Below are 26,887 nucleotides of genomic sequence, written 5' to 3' on the forward strand. Positions count from 1 at the left end.
CGAAGATGGATGTGTACGTCCCATATCAGTTGACTTTCCATTGCCAAAATTAAAGTTGCAGTCTACTTAACAGTAAATGTTAAAATGGTCCTGCTAACCACAATGGATTTAACCTCTAGGCCTATTCAGTCATGTCAAATCTGCTGAGAAAGGAAACAGGCCTTCGTGTGGTGTATCAAAATCAGACACAGATGAATGTATTTGTCTGGTGTTGTGGTTTGAAAGCATCGTGCTGTTCTGATGCTGATCTTTCTCTAGATCTTATCTCCTGGAACCTCTTTAGTGACCATTATTTGAACTGGGCCTTTGACAGAAGGGTTCTTAAATGAAGCCCCTTAGGACGGACCCTACATCTGCTTCTGTTGGTTTTGGCCACTACGTTTAATCTCGGGTTCACCATATGGCAGTGGCTTTGAGACTGGTGTTTAGTTAAAAGTTTGGATGATGCGAGTAAAATCTGTGCACTGTAAGTAATAGTTTGCATAAAAATTAAAATTATTTAAATGGATAAAAATACTTTGAATGAGGCAACATACACTGTACTGTTTAGCTTGTTGACAAAATGTTCATATGCTCTCCTACTTATATGTCGGTTTGGATAAAAGCGTCTGCCAAATGAATAAATGTAAATATTGTGTGCATGTGACTAAAATTCTCTCCCTTTTTATTCTTCTAGGTAAGCAGCACAGTTGTGAATTCTCCCGTTTAATTGCCCAGGTCAAAGGTCATCTGGAGACGTCAAAGAAGACACCGATCAAACAGGAAGACGGGAAGTCAGCTGATGAGACGGTCTCAGAAGGTATCATCTATATTTTCTTTTCAGATTTTGAGCATCTTTACCAAATAGACTTTTTCCCTACAACCTGCTTGTGTGAAAATGAGTTATTATGCTTAACTTATGAGTACATAACTAGGGATTGTGTTCAACAACAAGTTTATGTACATAGGTGTAAAACACTATTATTTTGTTATTCTTACCTTATTTTTTGCAGACCTGCAAACTAGTCACTTTTCGATGAATTTCGCCATTTTTTTTAATCGAAAATTGGTCATTTATGTCAATCGTGTAAATTCGAAGAGTTCTTTTCTGTGGGGGGGGGGGGGGTCTCAGGCATCTACTCTCGAGTGTCAGAAATGTATTTGGTCCAGCACCTAGATTCGTTTGGCCAACCAGAATCAAGATAACAGCTAACTGCGTCGTGTTTTTTGGTCCTGGGGCCAACCAGAATCGCATTCTAAACATCATGTTTGCGCCCGTGCTGAAAGGGTAGACTGCAAACTGTCTGTCAAAGAGAAAACTGCGTTGATATTTTTGATTCAGGTCACCCTTGTGATGGAAACGGCTATGTTATGAGAGACAGTTGCTAGTCTCCCTTTCGAATTTCCACTTCTAGAGCCCAACCCTTCTTAGTGACTAAGGCACTTGGGTGCAATTGATATTCGTCCGAAGTTTCAGTTGCAAAGCTGTAGTTTACAGATGATATATAATAATTATTGGAGCATTGAGACGAGGGCAACGTATTTATTTTTTATGAAAATCAGAAAAATATAAATCCAGATTTTTCCTGTAGCTCAAAATTGTTGTCATGTGATTAGCTGCTGCTCCATTTGAGTCATGTTTTGTTTTTAAAAAACTTGTGCAGGCTAAAGTTGGCTGTCACCTTTTTCACCACTTCCGAGTTTGAAGGTATGCTTTTGACTGACTCTCAAATGATTTGTTCCGCGATACGTCTGTCGAATACCCTCCTTTCCGTTAGCCTAGTCTGATGTGATTGGTCACATGGTCTAGTCTGCTGTGATTGGACTACCGCGAATGAGGTTCACGAGCTATAGTGTTTGTGGGCAGTCCTAGCAAAACGTAGGCGGGGACTATATATAGTGACGTAAATCTGCAGCGGTTCGCGAATCGGACTAGGGACGACTCGTTTGCGTGAATCAGAGTCAACTCCCTTTTTTCCAAGCCAATAACTTTTTCATTCATTCACCTTCAGTTTTGCGACTTGGCAGACTGCTTACTTTCAAACACGGCAACATTACACACTGCATGAAATGTGATTTTCATGATCTCATGTTATGAACTCTTCGACTGATCTTCATTCGGTAATTAACCTACAAATTTGAGTCAAATTTCAGTAAATTCAGTAAATGTTGGGTTGTGCCATATATTCCACTCTGTTTAAGCAGGAAACTATTCTTAGCATGTTGATTAGGGCTGTGAGGGTGGCCGTGACAACCGCACCACCGCGGTTATAAAGTGCCGTGACGGTGATGAGCTGCCACCGGCGGTAGTGCACGTCACTGTGTCAAGTTAGTGTAATAAAAATGATAGTTGCGATCAGAATTGCTATTTCAGTTGTAGATGTCTTCATTTTAAATATTTTACATTAACAAACAATGTATTGGCATACGTTTCCGTTGGTGTGTGCGAGTGCGAGCCTGCACGGCAAAACCCAGGTTATTCTGCGGATTCTGCAATGGATCTTGTTGTGAAATTAACAGATACATGAAATCAAAACCGACTATGACCCACTTGCTTTGTGTAAGAGCGTGTGCAGGATTTGCCGCGGTTGCGGAGAGACATCTATTCGTTTGCTCTCCTGTGCACATCTTCTGAACACGCATTTATTGCAGCTGTAAACATTTTAGTCCGGACAATGTCCACATGTAAATTTTAATAGGAAAGCCATGGTAGGTTTAAACGGTTTATTTGAAATGGAATTGTTAAGGACTGTAAGGGTTAATAGGCGAGTGACTGAAGTTATTTAATATTTAACTTTTTAATTTCATTTAAGTTTTCATTATTTAATGATGTTATGCTGTAGTGTGCCGTTTCACTGATGGATTTGTGCATTAAACATGGACGGATGTTTCATCCTCATTTATTTCAGATATCGTATTTCAAGTATTTAACTATTTAAAAATGTCAAGCTTTTAAATAAGATCAATATTTCTCTTCCACTCGTCATGGGGCTGCTACACGAAAATATAATAAGATAAATATTATTTATATAAATAATATATATTTCCCAACCACTGCTGTTGATTTATCAATTACCACCGCAGTGCTAAAACACTGCCACGGTCACAGCCCTAATGTTGATGTATTATTTTATTAAGATCCATTTAGTCTCTCTTGATTTTGAATGAAAGCACATTTAATTGTGTTAGTTTTTAATGTGTATGGTGTTTTACGTTAGAACCTCTTTTCATTTGGGTAAATACAGAGGAATACTTAGAAACAACATGCACTTAATATTTATTTTTTGTACAATGTTTGAGAGAATATTTGATGTGCTTGTGTAATTCAACTCATGTTTATTCATTGAACACTTTTTACAATGTTGCATTGTTTCAATGGAGCATTGCAGGAACAAAAAAGAGAAAAAATTAAGAGAAAAAATCTCTCTTCGTTTACTTGCTCTCGAGTTGTTCCAAACCTGTATAATGTCTTTGACGCATAGAAAGATATTTGGAAGAATGTTAGCAGCCTAGATTTTGGGGCACCGTTGACTACCATGGTAAAAATATAAATAATGTACATTTTTTTTGTATGTATGTAATAGTCTGGAACAAATTTGGAACTACTTAAGTTTAAATAATTCATTTTCATCTTTGGGCGAACGATGATTTTTGTTTATTTTAAACTAAATTAAGTAACTTGATTGTGACTTTACATAAATGTGAATAACTCGATGTTGATAAATACTAGTTGAACTCTAGTCATACTCTGTCTAATGCATAACATAATTCTGAGCTTTGTTACAGATGAACGACTTATTGGTTGTAAATAGGGATGGGCACAAGTACTCGAGTGGTACTCAAAGATTTGATTGGTTGCGTTGCAAGACTTTGCGGTCCAAAATCAAGTCCGTAGCACCGAAGAGCGTATTGAAACCACACAGCGATGACTGGTTTCACTTTGATAAACTTGACGAAAATACAGTCAAGTGCAAAATGAGCAGCACCAAAATCTGCATACAAAACCTTCAAACATCTATTGTCGTATTTGCGCCCTTCGCAGTGCAGAATCGGTGAGCGTTTCAATACATTCCCATGAAATCTGAGCTCACGTGAATGTGCATTCCAGTTCATAATGATAGTTAACATGAGGGACACGTCCCACCCCCTCTAAGGCCGCCTTCAATTAATCAAGTACTCGTTTTTTAAAACCTGTCCTATACTCGAAATGAAATATGATCATAAATTCCCGTCCCTTGTTGTAAAAAAAATCTTAGGCAGCATTAAATATACCCATTCACAGCATTAGCCCTCAAAGGCCTTGACAATAGCCTGCACTGATGATAAACTGTCTGCCCCTTGCTTTTAGTGCCTGAACCTCAATGCTTCTAAAGATGGACTTAAGAGTCAATAGGCAGTTTGCAGAAATAAATGGCTTTGCTGCCTGGACTGGTTTCTCTTTATCAGTCAGTTTCGTTACAATTGATTTTAGAATTGTCAGTTCGGTTGTAGTGTGTATTCTAGATGCATCCAAAGTCTTCAATAAGGTTTCTGCTACCCGTCAATGGCTGGTTTATTATTTTGTATAGCGAAATCGTTTATTTGTTGAGAAGTGATTTGCCTTTTTTGAGTTTTTCGTCAGATAACATGAGGCTTGTTCTGTTTTTATTTTTTAAACCTGATTTATGTTTGTTTCTCCATGTTTTTGTAACAGCTGCGCATAGCATTCAAAACACAGTCCAGGCTCATGCTTCCACGATGCAAAAGGTGAAGAGTGAAGTGAAGAATGAGGTGATGGAGCTATCGTCAAGATCACCAAGCACCGCAATCAGACCCGTGTCACTCAGCAGGTACCATCTTCTGAAAGCAAACCATTTTTCCTCCTAGCATTTGGAATGAATTTAGTGGTTGATCAGGATTTTGGTATGCTAGGCTTTTTAACAGCATGTTGCCGCATGCTGTGCTCAACAACAGTTACATCATGTCTATTATCCGAAGGTAGCACAGACTCAACTGCCTTATTGCTTTGAAATACTGACTAAGAAAGTGCTAATAGACACAAACGTAAAGTAGCAGTTTAATGATTTTGGTTCTGATCTTTTTCAACTATTTCATTAAAAAATTTAGAAGATATTTTTGGAAATAAGGAATGCAATTCCTATGCTTTGTGTAAATACATTCACTTAGAAAATGTATTGACATCATGCATTTGCTAATGAATTAAAGGGATTTAGTGAATAGAAACGGTCTTAATAGACAAACTTTCATCATAACTCTTGAGAACATAGCAATATACTGTACAGTATTTGGTCAGAATTTATGAAAGACTCTCGAGGAGAGGAGAGCTTTTTTTTATGCTCAGAACCAGTGTTGTCAAACTCTAACCCGAAGGTATTGACTGCCCTGCTTTTCTGGTGTATTTAGTAGTTCACCCCATATGGTGTATTTCTTTGCATCTCCATCATATTGGTGTTATTGAAATCCTATGGCAGATCACATCTCCGGATGTGGAAAGATTCTGAATGCTCTGACTCCCATAGTGTTTCATTGACTCAGTTTTTCTCTATAGATGATAAGCCAATTTCCTCACATTTCTAAAACAATATTGACTTCTGCTTTGTAATTATCTTGTGATTTGTATAGTGTGGGAGGTTAACTCTGACTAAACAGAATATGTCAGTCACAGAAAAAACAGGTTGTAATGCATTATCTCATTTTTTTAATACTTTGATATGGAGTAAAGATGGAAGAGATGCCCTTGGTGCTTTCTTCACTAAGATAAAGTCTGTTCAGAGTCCTTTCGTTTATTTTTTGCAGGTCATTGCATTAGATTTGCTTTTATGTGAAAATTTACATATGAAGAGTTTGGTTCCAAAATGAGATAATTCTGATATTTATTGGAATGCACAATAAAAAAAAAACGATCAAACTGCAGTTGGTTTGTCTTGATTTAAGCCATAATAACTCTAAACATAAATTCACAATAAAACTCAATAAAAAACATGATTTTTGCAATATGTCTCATTTTGGAACCATATGTAACATGCTCTGTTAAATGCAGATATTTAACTGTTATGTATGTGATCCTTTGGAGCCACATGTAGTAAAAAATACATTCCCTTGAGTGTCATGTAAGGCGCCTATAAATAAAATGTTGTTTACTTTTGTTTTAGATGGGGGGTTTTTAAATGTTGTTTTAGATGGCTGTGAAGGACGCCATTATTGCGGTTGCAAAATATATGTTGTTTACTATACGGTTTCCTTGAGTGTCATGTAAGGCGCCAATAATTTTTTTTTAATAATATTAATAAATACACAGTTTATGGCAGCATAACAGCAGTGCTGTTATACATACACACCTGCACTACAAGAGATTTAATGAAATCTGTGGCATTTTTCCACTTCCAAATGTGTGTGTTGATGCATTTTGCCAAAATATGAAAAAATAATCATGCCATTGTGCATCAAACCAGCTTTTCAAAATGTTTTCAGATGGCTGTGTAGGATGCCATTATCACGTTTGCAAAATAAATGTTGTGTTTGAATCATCTCCTAATAAAAGAAAACTTGGACATGATGGAATATACGCCATTAAAAGTTTGGACAGTTTTGCAGCTACATAGTTTCAAAAAGCCATAATGCATGAGCATTTCCATTACTGTATTGGTTTTGTTGCCATTTGTCATTACTGAACTCCGCTTGATGGTCTCTGTGGCACTAAAGTTAACTTTTGGGTGTTGTTCACTGTGGCCCGTGCCCTCATTATGTGTTAGACTAAACACCATTAAAAATCATCCAAAAAGTGTTTTCATTCAAATTGCAAAACAATGTGAATTTTGTATGTTTATTTGAGCACATAGTATAAATATTTGACCAATCTATAAACTGAGACATAAAAACTTTCAGTAAAAATTCAGTAGGGCTTTCTGAGAGTGTTTATTCATAACGCTAGACAGTGTTGAACTGAGTTTTAGGGAAATTAACTATTGAAGAACATTTTCCATCGTGTCAAATTTGAGATTGTATGCTTTGTTTTGTATTTCATAATAATGCTCGACTCAGTCAATGAACTTGACCATAAAGGAACTTACAACCATTTAATTATAAAAATCAACATTTGTACAGAGACGCATTGAAATTGAGTTGCAATAATGCAATCTTGGAAAAAAATTGTTTCCACTCTCCATTAAACCCCAGTGCTTTATTCTTTGTGTGAGCACATTGTTTATTACCATTATATATGTAGATTAATTTCCCATTTTTAAACTATCCATATAGAGAGGCTTTGTTTTCTCTACTTGATTTTCTCAATGTCATGATGTCCGTAGGGTGTTGCAACATGCATTTGGACTGTCCTGCTTGGCTCAAGGCACTATAATTTGATTGATTTGTTTTATTAATTTGTAAGACGCCCCCAGTGGCAGATGGTAACCGGTTTGTCATTTATAAGTAGGTGAATTGTTTAGCAAGGTGAGTGATAACAAGAAACCCATTTCAATTGGCTGACCAGATCAATCTGTACCCTTAGCACACACCTAATAAGGTTAGTCCTAGATGCTCTGTTGATGGTCTCAGCAGTGTTGGAAGGTGTTGTTGTGAAGGTTAGTCAGGAAAATGAAGTCGCAAGTTAAAAGTTTAGGGGAATTTTAGCGATGGATTAAGTCACCAATGTTGGCAGTAAGGACACGAATCAGAAATGAGATCTGATCTGTTACAGGCTGAGGTGTTGGGCTGTGAAAATGCTGAGCACTTGACTCTGGATAATGAACTGATAGCAGGAGCTGATCCGCATGGGTGATGTTTATATTTGAGGGTTTAGTTTGCATATGCTTATTAAAATGGCTGTTCCCAAACACGCAGTGTGATTGTGAATCGTACACGATATATTCATTAGCGCTATGCATCCTGATAGATCAAACTCATGTCATGAAAATGTAAATTAAGTTTTGACAAGGCTATTATAGAGTGTATGTACTCGGTGTTTAACTATGGAAAAGTTCTTCCTTGGTAGGAAGCACTAGCTGAAGTTTTGTGGGAAAATTCAGTTACTTATTTAAAACAATTAACTTGTCCCTCAGTTCAGTAACGTGGAGCCCTAAAAAGATGTATAAAGTGTGAAATAGTACAGTAATCCCACCTCAAAAGGATGAGTTTTACAGAGTAATACACTTAAAATGAAAGTCTATAAGTGATCAAAGGCAGGCACACGAGAGACGTGATGAAAAGTTTTCCTTTGTTTTTGCAAACTGCGGAATAAGTGAAAATTAATTTCTGGAGTAATTGACCTTTAATGTAAGAAACCGGATTTGTGTTATCAACTCTCTTTACTTTATACTTTCTGAGCCTTTTATGTTAAAAATGCTCTTTCAATTTAGATGAACTTGTCTTGTAGTTTTTCCTTGAACCCGTTGAGCCGGCCTAATGGAAGCTGAATAAACACAAGGCTGTCTTTGATCAATAAAATAGGTTGATATGTGGTGGCACTCATAAATCTTTTTTAAGCTATAGCCAGCAGAAATAACAGCCCTTGTGTGCGAGATAAAGCTACAGACCATCTCTGGCAGTCATGTTCCAATGCAAATCAGTACACATGCTCTGATGCTCTCTTTCTTGCCTTTGATATGTGGCAGGCTTGCAGACTGTATATCAGCTGTGTTTAAAGGTTAATGTGTTGTGAGAAGGCAGAGACTGCTTTATTTATACATCCATGTTTATTTGGGTTGGTCCCGGAGTGAGGTTGTGAACAGCCGACCGATTTAGGATCCCCGACATGTTATATACAGTTGAAAGAAAAAGTATGTGAACCCTTTGGGCTTACTTGGATTTCTTCATAAATTGGTCATAAAATGTGTTATGATCTTCATCTAAGTCACAACAATAGAGAAACACAGTCTGCTTAAACAAATACCGCACAAACATTATACGTTTTCATGTTTTTATTGAACACAACATGTAAACATTCATAGTGCAGGGTGGAAAAAGTATGTGAAACCCTAGGCTAATGACTTCTCCAAGAGCTAATTGGAGCCAGGAGTCAGCCAACCTGGGTTCCAATCAATGTGATGAGATTGGATGTGTTGATTAAAGCTGGCCTGTCCAATAAAAAACACAAACCAGTTTTGAGTTTGCTGTTCTGAAGAAGCGTTGTCTGATGTGAACCGTGCCTCGCACAAAAGAGCTCTCAGAAGACCTACGATCAAGAATTGTTGCCTTACATAAAGCTGGAAAGGGCTACAAAAGTATATCTAAAAGCCTTGATATCCATGTTTCCACGGTAAGACAGATTGTCTACGAATGGAGAAAGTTCAGCACTGTTGCTACACTCCCTAGGCGTGGTCGTCCTGTAAAGATGACTGCAAGAGCACAGCGCAGAATGCTCAATGAGGTGAAGAAGAATCCTAGAGTGTCAGCTAAACACTTACAGAAATCTCTGGCACATGCTAACATTTCAGTTGACAAATCTACAATAAGGAAAACATTAAACAAGAATAGACTTCGTGGGAGGACACCACGGAGGAAGCCACTGCTGTCCAAAAAAAACATTGCAGCACGTTTGAAGTTTGCAAAAGAGCACCTGGATGTTCCACAGCACTACTGACAAAACATTCTGTGGACAGATGAAACCAAAATTGAGTTGTTTGGAAAGAACACACAGCGCTATGTGTGGAGAACAAAAGGCACAGCACACCAACATCAAACCTCATCCCAACTGTGAAATATGGTGGAGGGGGCATCATGGTTTGGGGCTGCTTTGCTGCCTCAGGCCCTGGACGGGTTACTGTCATCGATGGAAAAATGAATTCCAAAGTTTATCGAGACATTTTGCAGGAAAACTTAAGACCATCTGTCCGCCAACTGAAGCTTAACAGAGGATGGACGATGCAACAGGACAACGACCCAAAGCATAGAAGTAAATCAACAACAGAATGGCTTCAACAGAAGAAAATATGCCTTCTGGAGTGGCCCAGTCAGAGTCCTGACCTCAACCCGATTGAGATGCTGTGGCATGACTGTGTTTCTCTATTGTTGTGACTTAGATGAAGATCAGAACACATTTTATGACCAATTTATGAAGAAATCGAAGTAAGCCCAAAGGGTTCACATACTTTTTCTTTCAACTGTATCTATAGATTCTAGATGGTATATCATAACAGATGCTTGCAATATTATTAAAGGTGCTGCAGTTAGGGCCTCATCATTTTCAGCCGGATTGTTCTATAGAATTATGTGGAATCATTGTTATGCTTTGCCAGAGATTAATTTAGAGATTTATATCAGTCCTTTTTTCAAAGGATAAAAACAGCCAAAAGATAAAATCAAGTGTTAAAGAAACTTTGAAATGCCAGCTTCATAGGTTTATTTCATCTGCCTTTTTGCTGATTATTCATTCCAAAGTCATTTTAGTGGTTTTGTTGTACCGTGGCATTGAGGTGAGGCCACCGCTGTAGAACCAAAGAATCTGAATGCTGGAGGTAGGATGATGTTTTGAAGTTTCACTCTCTTGAAGTTTAGTGGTGGCGTGATCTGTTTTTTATCATGTGAATTGGCAGGAAAATGCCAGTTTAACATTTCTGTGGTCTTTAGGTTGTAGAGGAAGTTTGTGTCTGGAATTGTATAAAATTGTATGCTTTACTTTTTTTGATTGGGAATTGTGTGGTCATAAGAGAATCATATTTTACAGTATTTTTACGGATTAAAATCTCCACTTGGTAACTCAGCAGTTTTTATGTTGTTGTTTTTTGTATTCTGTCTATTTTTATGCAATTTTTATGTACCTAAAAGACTTAACATCCATGTCTTCTTAAATATGTGGTATTGCTTACAATTATTTGAAAATATTTATGTACTTCCTTTTTTTATATTCCATAATAAAGTTAAGCTAATTTTTACAGACCAAGAATTCAATTTCTCATAATGTAACCCCTTTAAACATTTCATTTCTTACACAACCTGGATGACTTCATTCAGTAACTTCACTAAATCAAGTCTATCGAGTGTACTGTCATTAGATGTTACAAACCTCTTTGGGATTTACGGCTTAGCAACTCTTCTGCCACGGTGATGCATTTGTGAGATGTTTGCTTACTGAAAGCAATATTCCAATCCTTGTGGCTTTAGATCTCAGTAAGTTGACACATAGTTTGCCGTGTTTCCCGGCTTCCTGACGAATACAAAATTATTAAGACTTCTTATGACAAACGCATATAAATTGTTACGTCTGTACTTAGGTTTGTCGTTTGAGTTTTTTTTAACCTTATCTGCTGACTGACATCTTGATCATTTTTTATCCCATTTCATTTTTACTGATGTGTATGTTTGCAATAAAGTCCTGTTTTTTATTTTTAAGGGCTGTTAAGTAACCATATAGTGCTGCATTCACATGTCGCACGTGCTACGAAAACACTTCTCTGTGCGAAAAATAAATGTACCTTTATAAATGGTAAATGTACCTTTTTTTTTTTACACAGAACTGAGAAAAAAGGACTTATGTCGGTAAACTAAAAATTATATGAACCTAATTTATGCATCTGTACCAGCAATGTCCTTTTTCTATTCATATGTTGATCTGCACTTGTGTTTTTTTATATTTTTTGGATGACAACAGACAGTTTTATAACGGCTACAACTGTTTTGGCCTGTGTTACAAAACTTTAAACCTCTGTAGCACCAGTGCTATGTGCAAAGAAAGTTAACTTACAGCCCTGCCAATTCAGATCAGATATAACATGTGACATGAGTGTTTTTGGCTACTTAGAATGTTCTGAAAACCGATTGATTTAACCATATAATGCAGCTTACATATGTTGCACGTGCCACGAATAAATTGGTCTGTGTAAAAAATAAATTTACCATTGTAGAACACATGCGATACAGTTTGTCAGTATTTGCTATAGACAACTAAAAGTACCCTTGTAGTAAATTGATGAACTGTAGTGTAAGCAATGTAAGTCGCTTTGGATGAAAGCGTCTCCGAAATGCGTAAATATAAGTTTAAAAACATTATGGTATCTAGGACATTAACTGCAGTTTACTGTAATAAATTATATTGTGTACCACAGTATTTTTATGTGGATAAATATAAAAAACAAAAAATTATATGGACTTAATTTATGCATCTGTACCAGCAATGTCCTTTTGCTATTCATGTGATGATCTGCACTTGTGTTTTTAAATGTGTTTTGGATGACAACAGACAGTTTTATAACAGCTACAACTGTTTGGCCTGTGTTACAAAACTTTAAACCTCTGTAGCACCAGTGCTATGTGCACGTACGAAAGTTAACGTACAGCCATGCAAATTCAGATCAGATATTACATGTGACATGAGTGTTTTTGGTTACTTGGATGTTCTGAAAACGGTTTGATTTGATCTTATAATAGTATGTTAACAGAAATAAGCTCAGTATTTTATGTCCTGTATGACATTTTATGCCTGTATTTCACTGAAATTCAAAAGAAATCATTCAGTTAGTAAATTACATTGGGTGTTTTTAAGATGCACTGATAACCTGTTCAATATTCAGTTTGAAAAAATAGACTGCAATTTTGCTTTGCCTTGAATATCAATTCTGACCCGGACCCTCAATTTACTCTGTTATTAGGAAGAGCACAAGACAGCAGTTTAAGTAAAGCCGTCTTGTATTGATTAAAACTGCTAAAATGAAAATGATGTTTTATTTGTCCATTGCATGTTTTTTGTGCGTATTAGGTTTGCATCTCCTGCTTGTTTATTTTGTTCTTGCTATATAGATTCACCAAACATAAACATTACAATGCAGCAGAGGACACGCATTCCTTGCACGCTTTGTTTTAAGTGCTGTCTTACATTTACATGTGTATGAACGGATGTGAGGGGCACACAAAATCTTATTTATTAATTCGGCTCCCACCACATAAAGTTTAGCATCCTAATACTGATCATGCTTTGTTTAGAATCTAGTAATATTCTTGTCCTCGTGATTACAAGCTCCATTTGATGCCAGAAACGTGGACTGCGTGGAAGTCTTTTTAATTATTTTCTGAAATGTAGCATCATCATGTTTTTTTCTTTTCTCATTTCCCACATCCTCCTGTGAAACCAATTTCTCCCGTGTCACTGCTGTCCCCTGTCCTTCTCTGCCCTCTGCTTTACAATTTCCGTACTTCCTACATGGTGGTCAGCGGGCTTATTGTCCTCCGTGCTTTTCATCAGCAGCGACCGGTTGTATAATCATTTCTCAAGCAAAGCTTGGTCCAGAGCACCCGGTATGGCAATGTCAAGACCTTGCTTCTCTCGCACACAGTGGAGTTGAGTTATCATTGCTGGTGTCCTCTATCCTGCCTACGCCTGCAGAATTACAATATCTCTGCTCTGTTTATATCTGTGAACATGTGCAAATGATCTGAGCCTTTAGAGGATTTGTGAGCGTGTCTGTTGTATGGTGCTGGTGCGTTTTTGACGGTTTTCGCTTAAATCTCACTATTTAGTCCCTCGAGATCCCTGCATACTAGAAATGTCACTTGTGATGAAGTTAGGTAGCGTAAATATCACAAAACGTCCTGCTTGCATTCGTGGGAAATGACGTAGCTGCTTTAAATAGCTTTTTTTTGTACGTAAGCAAGCTTGGGATAGTTAAACGCTGTTTTTAGGTTTGAGCCAAAATGTTAATGTTAAGCCAGGCTGAATAAATCTTAAGGTATATCTTGAGGAGGAACCAGAGATTTGTTTTTAAAGAAATATATATTTTCTTTATGTAAGAGTCACTTCTGTTTTTATGGACTTCAGCATAATAACCTTTAAAAATGTAAAATAAAACACATTCTTAGCAAAACACAAGAAGGTTTTTGACACAAAGCAGGTGAGTGTATTTAAATGTGTTGTTCAGAATGCAAGTCATTTATTATGTTTGGTAGAAATGGTTTGCAATGGCATTTCTCTAACTGACAGTGTTCTGTAATGGCCTGATAATGTCCTAACTTACTGATGAACAGACCCAAACAGGAACAGCAGCTGGAGAATTTCAACATCCATCGTTTACAAGTTCAACATTTACAGTGCCATGTGCTTTGCATGTTCACTGAATAACTATTTTGGTTAAGTTAGGAATGCTTTTATGTGTGTTACTCACATTTAGCACAGTATTTAAACAGAATGTTAACTATTCACTAACTAAGTGCGGAAATAAAACAAAACCTGCATTCCGTATTGGTCTGCTGGTGTACCGCCTTAGCAAATAATGTACGTCTGGTAATAGTCTTTTCATTGGTCTTCTGTTTTAGAGCCATTTCAGATGTGTTCAGTTGAAAACACAAGAACTACTGGAGTAAGTGTCACGAGTGTGAGAAATGCTGTTTGCAGGATTTCTAAAAATCTCGAACTGATCATATGAACGAAACATGGAACGACCAAAAAAGTAAAAACACATAAATATGTTATCTGAATGTCTATTTCTATTCAGTGAAAATAGACCCATTTGAGCAGAGATTTACATAAACTCCACCCACCAGTAACTGATTGGAATGGAGATAATATAAGAACAACCATATTAAATATGTTTTCTGAGTTTGTCACACCTTAGAATTGGATAAATGCTGTACTAAGAAAGAGGGAGAAAGAGACAGAAAATGACCCCCAAAATAAGTATAAAACTGTCCAAGTGGGCATTCTGTAGCATATTTTCTTTGCCTTAAGAGAAGCGCTAAACTAGAAGTAAACAATATCAAGCCGTAACATTTTTAAAGAGACATGATAGTCACCTAAAAAAGACATAAGAGACATTTTTGTGGTAAATATTTCATTAACAATATTTACCGTATCTTATCTGCACAAATTTTAGTTTTTTAATTATTCTAATTCTTGAAAATAATGTCTGAGGGACCCCCTATGTCCATGGTTTGCATATTTCAGGGGGTCCCTCATGCCTTATGGGGGATCCTGGATCCCCCCAGCCCTCCCTCCAATTGAAGGAGTTTGGGAGCTGATACCAATTTTACAAATATTTTTATTTGCTCACCAATTTCTTACTTTTGATATAAAAAATAGATAATTTTTTTATCATGTTTTTAAATGAGCAAAGTTCAGAAACGCGTGCATTAATGTATACTAGCTAGTTTATTGCAGCATCAACATTTAATTTTCATTAATCACAGATTGAATCCATTTTAAATTGAACAGGCCAACATTAAATGACATGAAATTTTTTACAGATATCATTTGGTTTCGACAATTATTTATTTTGCCTAGTAAAACCGCCATTATACAACTTCACACAATTGATCAACTTGGTTTGTTTAATTGGCTTTTTTATGCTATAGCCAATGATTCCAGACACCTTACTTCATTCACCCCACTCAGATTTTTCCATGTTACTTCTCCATGAAAATGCAGATCACTTCTTGACAGCTCTTTGCTCCTCAAATTCGTCATTTAACGAAGCCATGAGTCCAAGTACTCTGCCTAGTTTGGATCCCTCTGTTTCTAACACATCTGGAGAGCGTAAGGCTTTTTCCCAGTGTGTCTTCATCTCTCCTCTTTGATTAAGTATTGCCCCCCACCACGAGCACCTCACTGGAGGCTCAGAGTCCCTGGCAGTAGCTGTTTTCACTCCATCTCTTTCCTACTAGAGTCAACATAGACATGTTCCTCTCAAGCCTGGCTTGAGGATTCCCCCTAAAATCCACAAAAGGGTTTTGTGGAGCTACTGTGGAAAACTTGTTGTGAGTATATAGTGTCAGACAGACATTAAGTTTGGGCTAGCATCCCGGGACTCCCGTTGTCAAGATGAGATCAGGGTCTTACAGAACCTGCTCGGGCTCTAAATATTGAAGCCAGTGTCTTTAGATGTAGATGTATTAATCCTTGTGAACGTCACTGGAATATCAATTTCAGTCAATCTAAATCAGTTTATCTTTAAATGCAGACCTCAGTCCTGGTACTTTATTGTTTTCTAGCCACACTCAGTAGTAATGTTGAGAGATTCTGTTAGTAAGTTGCATTGTAGAGCAATGGCGCTCAGTTCTTCTAAACATGATGTTTGACCTATTTTCAGTTAAATGAGGCAGTTTACAATATTGCCGTTGTTCATATGTAATTATTGGTAAATATGCATCTTTGGTTTGGGGCAAATTGGATTTGTGTATAATTTAATTGAATGCGAATAGTCAAAAATGATTTATGTTGTACAACATGTTAACATCTGCTCCTCAGAATTTGTGGCATTTTATGAAATATCGAGTGAAGTGAAGTGAACTATTTGTCAGGTATGGTGACCCACACCCGAAATGTGACCTCTCCATCCAGAGAGTAGTGAACACACGCACAGCAAGTGGTGAGCACACGCACACCCGGAGCAGTGGGCAGCTATCACCTCAGCGCCCGGGGAGCAAGTTGGGGTAAGGGGCCTTGCTCAAGGGCATCTCAGTCGTTACCCACCTGCCCTGAGGATCGAACCGGCAACCATTTGGTCACAAGCCCGACTTTCTAACCATTAGGTCACAACTGCCCCTTAAATGTATCACACATTTAAGCAATCAAACATCAGAAAAATATAACCACCAATTTAAACATTTAAGTTCCAGTATTGTATAGCTTAATATGTTCTTGGTTTAATTCAGATTTCAAGTTTAAGTATTTTTAAGAAAGTTTTAAGAATATAAGTTATTTTGGGGGCCATAAGCGGGAGCCTTACCACGAAAAAGTATTTTCTGTTTCAGTTTTTTATTTTTATAACATAAGACTTTGACCAAATGATGGAAATCACTAAGCTGATGAAAACATGATTGACCTCAGATGCAGCTTGTCAGAAATCTTGAACATCCATTTAAGCTTAGAACTGTTAATATTATAAGACATATGTATGTAGTTGTCAACAGTTATCTGCAGCTATTTGACATATTGCATGGTCATGAGGGTGGAGCCTTCAATAATAATTCAGATCAAATCATTATCTGTACTTTGATCTTATACCAAAGAATATTTCTTCAGCATTTGAGACGCCCAAACTTTGATGCCGAAATAAAAGGCTTAAAGGTCTCAGCTGTTTCAATTTTCTCTTTGAAGCCAAACTTTACATCTTATAGCTGCTCCTTGAGCCTGTGTTCTGACACGGGATTGTTAAACATTTTTGTGTGCTTCCAGAACACGTCAGCCTCTGAACGGCCTCGTCATTATGTTTATGAAACATTAAAATCCCTCCATTCAATCTCTCTTTGGTGAAACCTTCATCAAGACGTACGGCTGCCTTTGTGTCCAAGACGATGCCTTCGTTTCCTTTTGAACTGGCTGCTTTGCCAGCGCTGGATGTCGTTCAGTGTTTGTCAAACGCTTTAAGTGATTCTCATTAAGCTTACGGATGAAATATTTCGTCTGGCTCCTTGAGGGCTTATCTGCAGGCCTTCAGCTTCTGCATAATTATTATACAATGATTTATTTGCAGAGACTGAAAAGATGGGCATGAAGCATTGGAGACATTGGTATGTTTGTATTCGAGTAGCATCAGTTCCAAGTTTGTGCATGGTCCTCCAACTTTTTTATTGATACCACCCAGTGGAATGTAATACCAGTAACTCATCCAATACCGTAAGTTTGGAGTTGAGGGCAAAAACAAATTTAGATGACTTCCATAGCTGAAATTGTTAGTCTATGAGGTACCTCTTTTGAACTAGCAACTATTGTCATTTGACTATTGAAGGGTTAAATTTAACAGCCCATCTTCAACTGAATGTTAAATGACTCCATATACAGCTGCGGGGTGTTTGCACTGCCGGCTCGCCTGGAACTGGGAATCTATCAAACGTTTTCTTTCAGAAGACATCTAGGAGTCCTTTTACACCACAGGAGAGAGACTACATCATTCTCACCCATCAATAACTTTCTCACCCCACGCTCTGGTTGGTCTTATCTCTGCAGTTTGTTAGTGTGAAGTATCCTATGTCTGCATCATTTTTTGGTGGTGTATGGGTCATTTGTCACAGTTACCAGCTCAATGTGTTTGATAAAAATCTAAAACAGCCCATCTCAGGTGTATTTTGGTCTATTTGATATAGACCACTTCAGATGATGTAAATAATGCTGGTTCAACGCTGGTCCAGAACTACCCGTTTCGGTTTTTAACACTACACAAAAGTTTGACCAAATTACAACCAACAGAACATTTGTAACAAAATCAAAATGTTAAACGGATATATATATAAGATTTAATTATGTAGATTTAAAAATACAAATTATACGATAGGTGCCTCTGGACCAGCGTTTACATCTTGTAAAGTGGTCTAAATATGGCTTGAATCCCTTTCTCATTTTGTGCTTGGTTTTTTTAATCAATTAGTTTCAGACTTGTACTTTAGAGTTTGCTTTATAGAAACTAGAGATGCACCAATACTAAATTTCTCCACCGATACCGATACAGCCGATAGTTAATGACATTTGCTGATAACAATTTCTTAACTTTCTGAACGTTTATTCATTCAAATAATGACCATTAATATTAAATATCAAGCTGGGGATGTTTCGTAACATTTCCCATATATAGAGCACAAATTCATAGCATTTTCCTGTCCTTTTTTGATTGACATCATACATATCGGCCCTGATCATCGGTTGTTTTTAAACTTTCAATCAACAGCCTATAGTGTGAAAAATTGCTTTTCTCCACCGTTACAGATTATTGGCTGATATATCAGTGCAACTCTAATTGAGACACGAATTTTCTTCGCAATCCACGACTGAGCATCTCCTGCCAAAAATCTAGGAACCAAAGCATTTATGTATGCACATTCAGTACACATTCTGTCACTATGTGTGTTCTCTTGAAGCAAAATCGTCTCAGCATTGTCAATGCCACGCTCTACCAGTAAAGCTTCAGGACAAACGGCTCCTTTTGACAGTAAAGGTCCTTGACACGCATTGGCTTACGTTCAAGTTACGAAACCATCTCAAAGCTCCTCCAATTCATCTGAGTCGAATCGATTGGTTCTGTTTGTTAAGGGCTGATCTGGAATATATTAGGTTTCTTAGATGTTTAAACAAGCGATTGGAAATGTCCTGCTAGGAATCCAGAGTCAAAAGCCAGAACCTCCAAACGAATCACTGGATTTTCACCCCCCCTCTCAATTGTTCAGTTTACCCAAGGTATTCCCTTTTTTACCGCATAGCCTCTTTTAGTCCTTAACTAATCCTCAGCTCATTAAATATTTGCAGCATTAGCAAATCCAACAGTTTAGATTCAGTTATCTTATCTTTATACCCATTTTAATGTATAATTTTGACCTTGTATTTCGCTACTTTTTAAATTTTGTGTGGGATGTTATTACCTGATCAGTCAATGCGCACTATTGCAAGGACATGCATTTGATACCCAGTGAAGACATGTGTTGATAAAAATGTTGTGTGCTCCGTTAAAAAGGCTTGAATGCTCAGTACTGCTAAAATGTTTTGGACAAAATCATCTGCCAAATGCACTTATATAAATGTGAAATTGCATGCATCTTTTATTTTGTAAAGGCTTATATAGATTAATAGTTATTTAATAATGACCATTTAAATGGCTACACTTGTGCCCTTGTAGTTTGTTTAATACATTTACTTTTGATTTTTTCTGAATTCACCAAACACTATTTGATCTAATAAATTTCCTCCTTTTTTTGATGAACTGCTTCTCAAAATTTCTTCATTCTGTGGTATGACTGAAAAGGAGAATTTGAAAAATTTTGTCCAATTTTGGAGTACATCACATGCAATTTATTGAAGAATAATAAAAGGTGAAGCATTATAAAAGACAACCACAAAAGCCCACTTTCCAACATAGAGACGTTGTGCAGACTTATCTAAAAGGAAATGCAGGCAAACCCTGCTAAAAGCAGCAGAATTACTACAGTCCTTAAACACTGCGGTCATATGGTTAAATTGAACTTGAAAGGCATTTGTCTGATGTGTGAGCTGGGTTACAAGCAGCTTTATGGCAATTACACCACAAGGCAGCTGCCTTCAGTCATCTGTTAGCGTTGAGGTCAAATTTGCTGAATCTCTTTCCACTTCTACAAGCATTTTTGTCATACTTTGAGTTGCTCTGAGATATTGAATTGTTTCAACAGCTCGTTGACCCAAAAACGGCTTACCTGCCATGTTAATTATTTCTGGAAAGTTCTTTTCCTTAGCCAAACCGTGTGACACCTCTCTGTTTCAGTGCCCTCAGAGACGTAAGCGACAGAGCAGTCCTGAGGAGGAAAGTGTCACATCTGACTGGTTTCAGAGGAATTTAAACATTGTTGTGTGGGTGTTGCACTCAACTCTGTTTCAGGTCAAACCAACGTATCTAAACAGAAGTTAAATTAGTTGAGCTGGATCATTATAAAATGTAAATGTATATGCAAACATTACTTGCCTGCACAAATTAACACAGCACTTCAAACGAGTTGAAACTCTGCATGCAAACATTACCTGAATTCACAATGTGGTGTTAAGGAAGCATTAAGCTTGTGTTTCAGTACCTCGTGTTTTTTTTGTAACATCTGCTTTGCTTATTGTTTCTTATTGTAGTGCCAGATGGGCCCATCTCAACCTTGTGTGTTTTTCTCTCTTTAGAGGTGTGGAAAGCGATTCTACCCCACAGAAGTCCAGAACAGCTGCTAACAGAAAGAGATCTAAACTCCCACCGGGACCCTGACGAGAGACAACGCTTAACTATATTATGTAACAGTATTGGTTTCAAGAATTTTCTAAGCTAAATCTGTTATCTAGATATCAGACTGAATGCCATTTGTTATACACAATGTATATAGTAGTTTTATTTTCAATTTTTTATTCCATCAGTTTTCTAAAATAATAAAAGGAAAAAACAAGTGCTGTGTTAACAAAATGTTGTTAAAGCATAAATCTTGCCACAGCGTTTTTTTGAACTTCCCAAATGTAGTCAATGGTAGGGGGTTTTCTCACGTGAAAGCTTTTGAGGTTTATCCAAGACCAAACATGCAAAAATATGCATTTACAGTAATGGCCCAAAGTGTGGGTATATTTGTACTATATTTACTTTAATTGCCCTTTCAGGTTCGATTAAACTTTAAAAATATGAGATGTGTGGTACTTTTTACACTTTATGGTATTTATTGGAGAATTTTATTAATCGAACATCCAAAAATGTATAGGTGAAAACTTCCAAGAAATAATGCATAAAGTGAATACAGTTTAATTGTTTAATATTTGCTGATCTTTTCGTGTAGGTGTATTTTGAAGCCATTTTTCTGGGCCTTGACCAATTAAGCTTTTAATGAGAGTTGTGTAATTTTTGCCAACTTAAGTTTACACTCCACGTACATAAATGCATCATCAATGCAACATTTTTTTTATAAATATGTAATAAAATATTTGAAAAAAAATCCAAAGGGGGTCTATTCCAACAAATCAGTGACATTTCTTTGCCCAGTCCATTAAATGTATAAATATCGTAATATTATTTTAAAATAGTTTATTTTAAAACATAGTGTCCTGCATATTAAATATGAATTATAACAGCATAAAACACTGATAAAAACACTCTTTATCACTATATCTTACCATGAAACAAGGCAGCATGATTCCATATCCAATTTAAGCTTTAACTTTCTTTTTTTTCGTAAAAAATCCTTATTTTAGAATAATAAACATGATTTTTTTTCTCTGTCCTGTTACTCTAAAACAGGGGTTTTCAAACTGTGTGTCACACAGTGGCATGAGGTGGGTCATGGAAAAATTTTTGGTGGGTCTCAAGATAGATTACACCTGTCTAGGTGGGTCCTGAAATGAAAAAGTTTGGGAATCGCTGCTCTAAAACATCCTCACCTTAGAACATTCCAAAAGACATATTTAGAGCAGAAAGTTTCATCATCTTGGTCCTCTTAAGTCCATCAATAAATTCTTTCATAGTACTGTATATGAAAAGGTGTGTTAATCTAAAGTTTCAGTTCTGTTACCTATACTATTTCTTGCAAATTTGCTTTTTAAAAAAAAAAAAATTGGGGCGAATCAGAAGAATTTCCTTAATATCATCATGTTACTAGCATGTTCTTCATGAGGCTATATTTCATGTATTTGTTAATTCTATGCAAGAAACTCAGTCCTGTTACTTCCAGTCATGTTAAAGAAATGCTATCTTTAAAGAAGAAACATTTTCAAATTTTTTAACAATACACATTTTGAATAATAAAATGTGTTAAAAGATTGATTGTTGAAAAATGGAAAACATTGTTTAATTAAGATCAGTTACATCCAACACATGTTACCCATCTGGAGGATTGGCCTGTGCGTCAGTCCTGTCAGTGAATTAGTTGCATCTTTCCTACAACAGCTCTTTGAAAACAGATACCCTTAAAAAATGAAAAGCATTCTGTCAAATGGTTTACACTGTATCTGCACTGAAAGCTTCAAATTTTCACTTCACCTCAACCAGGAGTGAGGTTAGTACAATTATTTATCATTCATTGCCAACACAAGGACTTTACCTTAGGATTTATTTGCATGGGAAAGGACCTTTACGAATCATTTTATTTTTTATCACACTGCCAAAATATGGAGTATCTGTACATCACACAAAAATAGAAATGGGCTGAACATCATTGAGGGTGCATCGGCTTGTCCAGCAAAGACAGCATCATTGACCAACAAGATTGGTGAAGTGACAGGCTTAGGAAACTCGCTAAGAAGTACAAGGAACTGAGTGTATGTAACCCTTTATTTATTAGAGGAAATTCTTTTCATTAGACACGCTTTTATGTCAAAGATTTGAGACTATCACTGTAACAAATGATGCAATCCAGATCCAGGCCTTTTATTGATTCTGCGTATGATTTCTCTTTCATTTTCCAGCACTTAACCTACGGCCCCTGAAGTGTGTATTCTGTCCTAATTTCTGAGAAGGATTCTCTTTATGCTCTTTGTAGTGCCACGTTCTCTCCTCGACAAGTTGACGTCAGCGTGCAGTGTTGAGTTTGCCTGTCATGTATAATTACGGGCCAAGTATTCTCCATAAGCCGCTTTCAATTTGATTTTGTGTTTGTTTGAATGTGCACTTGTGGGGACCAGATAATTCAATTTTCTCAAGGTCTAAGGAAAAAAAGGCAAGAAAAGGGAACGGGAGAAGAGAAGAATGGTTGTCTGAGTGTTCAAAATTGTAATTGAAAACAGAACTCGAATACGGTATAGAGTGAAACAACGTTGAGCTGCTTTATTGTTCTATTGTGTAGTTGTTACATGATATTAGCTCACGAGAATAGATTTGGATAAGGGTATTTTTTTCAGAAGTCAAGAAATGTAGTGCTTTTTGTAAAAGGACAAGTTGTGTACAAGTTGTGTAGACCCCAAAAATGGTGCTTTAAACCGGAGAGTTTAAAATGTTGTGAGGTCGACGACGTTTTGATTATAACCGTCACTTTAAATTAATTTTCTTTGTTTCAAAAGTCCAACACACTTTATTCACACATGGCCCACCGTATGTAGGCCATTCCTGCAACACACTGGAATAAATCACAGCAAACGCGAACGATCACATTACACACTCTTTGTTACTGGCGGGAAAAGTTTGTTGCTTTGGTGTGACTGATGCGAAAAGCATCATGTGAGAGGGAGTGTCTTCTCACATCCGTCATCAAGTAGGTTTCAATGAGCGCTTCGTGCAAATTTCTTGTTCGATTTGAATTTTTTTAACTTTCGTGGAAGACCGATTCGCTTCATTTGCATCTTTGCATTGACTTTGTATGTAATTTACTCGTGCAAATTACTGCCGTTTCTCTTCCGTTTTGCTTTCCACTTATGCCTCTATATCTTCCCTGAATACCACCAGCTTTCACCTTCTCACATGCCCTGAATCTGTACCCTCTTTTATCTTTGTCTCCCGGCTTTTCTGTCTCTGACTGGAAAGCTTCTGTGCTTGTCATCCACAGCCATGAAACCCGGACTTTGGGTTTTGGAAAGGCACTGAAGCAAGCAGGCAGCTTATCATCAGAGCCAAGAACCTAGAGGGATGCTCACAAACAGACACTCCCGCGGATCCTCATAAAAAAAAACGCCGCTAACAGACACGCATAGCATTCCCATAGCAACAGAGAACACATACAGCTGCTCGTATGGATTCCCCATTTCCTTCCAAAACCACAAGTGGTAGACGGTATTTGAATGGATTATTCGTAAATCCCTTGAGTAATTCAGTTTCACACATTTTACAAATTCAATTTACTACTTCTAATCTATTTCATTTTGATGTACTACAGTGTAAAAATTGTACTTCCACAAAGGTGGAGGCTTTCGGTCAGCCTATACACAAAATTGAAATTGTCACTTAAGCTTATAGAAATAGGAGATTAATAGAAGTGTTCCAACATTAATCCTCATGTGGTTGCATAGGGCTGTAGTCAAATCCACTGTGGTCGAATCCAACACCAGGACTAGTCGAGACCGTGTCAAGACCGAGTCCAAAGAGGTTCGAGTCCAAGTCAAGTTCAAGTCCAGAAAGGTTCGAGTCCAAGTAAAGACGGAGTCCAATTGAGACAGTCAAGACAGAGACAGAAAAAAATCATGACTACAAGACCTTATACTTAACTATTGATCATTTATGTGATGAAAGCATGGCTTCTATTCTAAGATAATCATTTTCATTTTTGTTTGCTATGATCGAAATGCAGACAAATAAGGTCATATTCAGATCACTAGAATATTGATCTATCGATGATTTGTCTTGAAGGAGAAAATAAAACTTATATTGCTGGACTTGGACGAGACCGACTAGAACATTTATCGAGACCAATGACCAAGTCCGAGTGCAAATACCAACGAGTCCAAGACAAGTTTGAAACCATAAAAAAACGTCTTGAGTCCAGACTACAGAACTAGGTTGCAAACCTGCATCTTTTTCTTTCTTTGATGAAAAAGAAACTCCCCGCCTGCCTTATCTCTCATCATTCAAGCTATTTCTCCTTGTTATTTTCATTTCGAAAGTGTGAATGTTTCGTATGTCATATTGTGTTTTATGGAAGAAACCAATATTGGGAGATCGTTAGTTGTAGAAACCATAGATTTAGAAACCGTCTCTTTCAATTGTTGGCAACTTTGAGAAAGACACAAGTTCAACCTTTGAATGCAGATGCAGGAATCTTAGAATCTTGCGACATGGAGTGATGCAGGCAAGCCTGCACTGTTCATTGCATATTTATGATATATTTCATGGCGTGCTAGTCTCAGCCGCAGAGGTTGAACTTTATCAAGCAACGAGAACAATGCAATTTGCTGTGATCCCTGAAGTAGCAAAGTCTACTGTGGTACAGTACAGTACATTGGTTGGTCACCATCAGTGTCAAGTTTTGACTTTTAAATATTTTGCATCTTTGTCCAGCTCTCCCTCTTTATGGTTTTCTCAAACTTCACTAATTGAAAGCGCATTGAACTCAGCCTCGCTGGAATTTAAGCCCTTAAACCTGACCACTATGACCATGAAGTTTTTTCCACAAAGATACACACAGTTGTATGCTGCTAACAATGTGTGTTTGTTCTCGGTTCACTGTTTCCAAATTCAATCTCACCAAGGGACAAAAACAAACCAGTCACAACCTTTAATCCCATGTAGCACTGCCTGGAACACTCGGTTAGATTTATAAACATGCCTCAGCCTTAAAGTGGCAAAAAAATAAAATTCTGCCATGAATTGCTCACTCTAGTTGTTCTGTTGAACGCAAAGAAAGACATTTTGAAGAATGTTGTCAACCCATAATTCTGAGGTGCCATTGACTGCCTTAAAATGTCGAGTTCATTCAACCTAAAAATATTAGTTAACTAATGAATTTCATGCAAACTCGTTGTGTTAACTGAATTAATTAAAACATTTTAGACAGCCAGGTTACTTATTTTTGTCAGTTGAAGCATCTCTGAAGACGCAGTTATGTACATTACATTGCATTTCTGTCAATAGATCCTTCAAAACAATTACACCTTTAAGTTTACCTTTAAAGTTTACATCACATTGCAACTTCGCCAAAAGTCCATGTGAAAAATCTGTGACGTTCTGATCTAATATTTCTAAATCATACTTCAAACTTTTGAAAATGATGGATCTTAAGATAGTGTCATCTTTTCAACGCTGTCTGAATTTTCTCTGCACTGAAGGCGCTTCTTTCATTATAGTTGTCGCTATGGTACCAGGGCTAATGCTGCAGCATTGTTGTGATTCTGAGGCTTGTTTTGTCCACCAGGTCCTGACGGATAAAGGTCACAGTCATTAGATGACAGACACTGACTTCTGTCTTGTGTGGAGAGAGGGACTGACTGCAAAATCTCTCAAGATGAAGCATCTCTCATGTGTGCTTTGATGAGAGACATGATAACTGTAGTAAGTGGTGCCATTGGGATGTCTGAAAATATTGTATCTAAGGTATGCCATACAGAACAATCATTTAAGAAACGCTTTTCCTGACAGCACGGTTCGTTATTACTCTCCTGTCTAACTATTCCCTTTTCAGTAAGTATTGATTGTTCAACTTTTGATGAAAGTTGGTAACTTGTGTTTTTGCAAGTGTGTCCAACATGCATAAACCGAGATGTTGTCTGAAACACTTCTACCTTTGTGCGTCATAGAGATCATAAGTGTTGACAACAAGTTCTTGAATGGTCTCAGCTGTTGACAGTAAACTTTCTCCAATGAGCTTGTCAGCATCATGATCACATAATGATGTGTTATGAATTAAAGGATTTGATTCGGTCGGTGTTATAAAGAGTTGAAGGACTCCGATCTCGTGGGAAATGACTCGGTATGATGAACGGGAGAGATTTTTTTCTTGTGAGTGATTCATACTTTCTGCACTGATGAATAATTGATTGTGGATGGCGGGGAATGTCAGGTGTAAATATAGCCTTGTGTTGTGCAGCTTGACTTTGTGAAGTGGGCTATTTCTGTGTCGCTAGAAAACAAACAGATTTGCAAAACTAATAGGCTTG

The 26,887-nt window shown here is 37.1% G+C and overlaps 1 protein-coding gene across 1 annotated transcript in view; it reads left to right on the forward strand.

Annotated features, from left to right (window-relative positions):
* The window catches only part of rad18 (RAD18 E3 ubiquitin protein ligase), a 37,384-nt gene extending 16,379 nt beyond the window's left edge, over positions 1-21,005 (forward strand). Inside the window, exons 10-12 of the mRNA XM_056750669.1 lie at positions 677-799; positions 4,673-4,808; positions 20,519-21,005. Of these exons, the coding sequence (XP_056606647.1) occupies positions 677-799; positions 4,673-4,808; positions 20,519-20,600 (341 nt within the window). The 3' untranslated portion in view covers positions 20,601-21,005. The remainder of the gene's footprint in view (positions 1-676; positions 800-4,672; positions 4,809-20,518) is intronic.
* The last annotated feature ends 5,882 nt before the right edge of the window (positions 21,006-26,887 follow it).

The sequence above is a fragment of the Triplophysa dalaica genome, chromosome 6 (assembly GCF_015846415.1).
Source record: "Triplophysa dalaica isolate WHDGS20190420 chromosome 6, ASM1584641v1, whole genome shotgun sequence".
Classification (NCBI taxonomy): domain Eukaryota; kingdom Metazoa; phylum Chordata; class Actinopteri; order Cypriniformes; family Nemacheilidae; genus Triplophysa; species Triplophysa dalaica.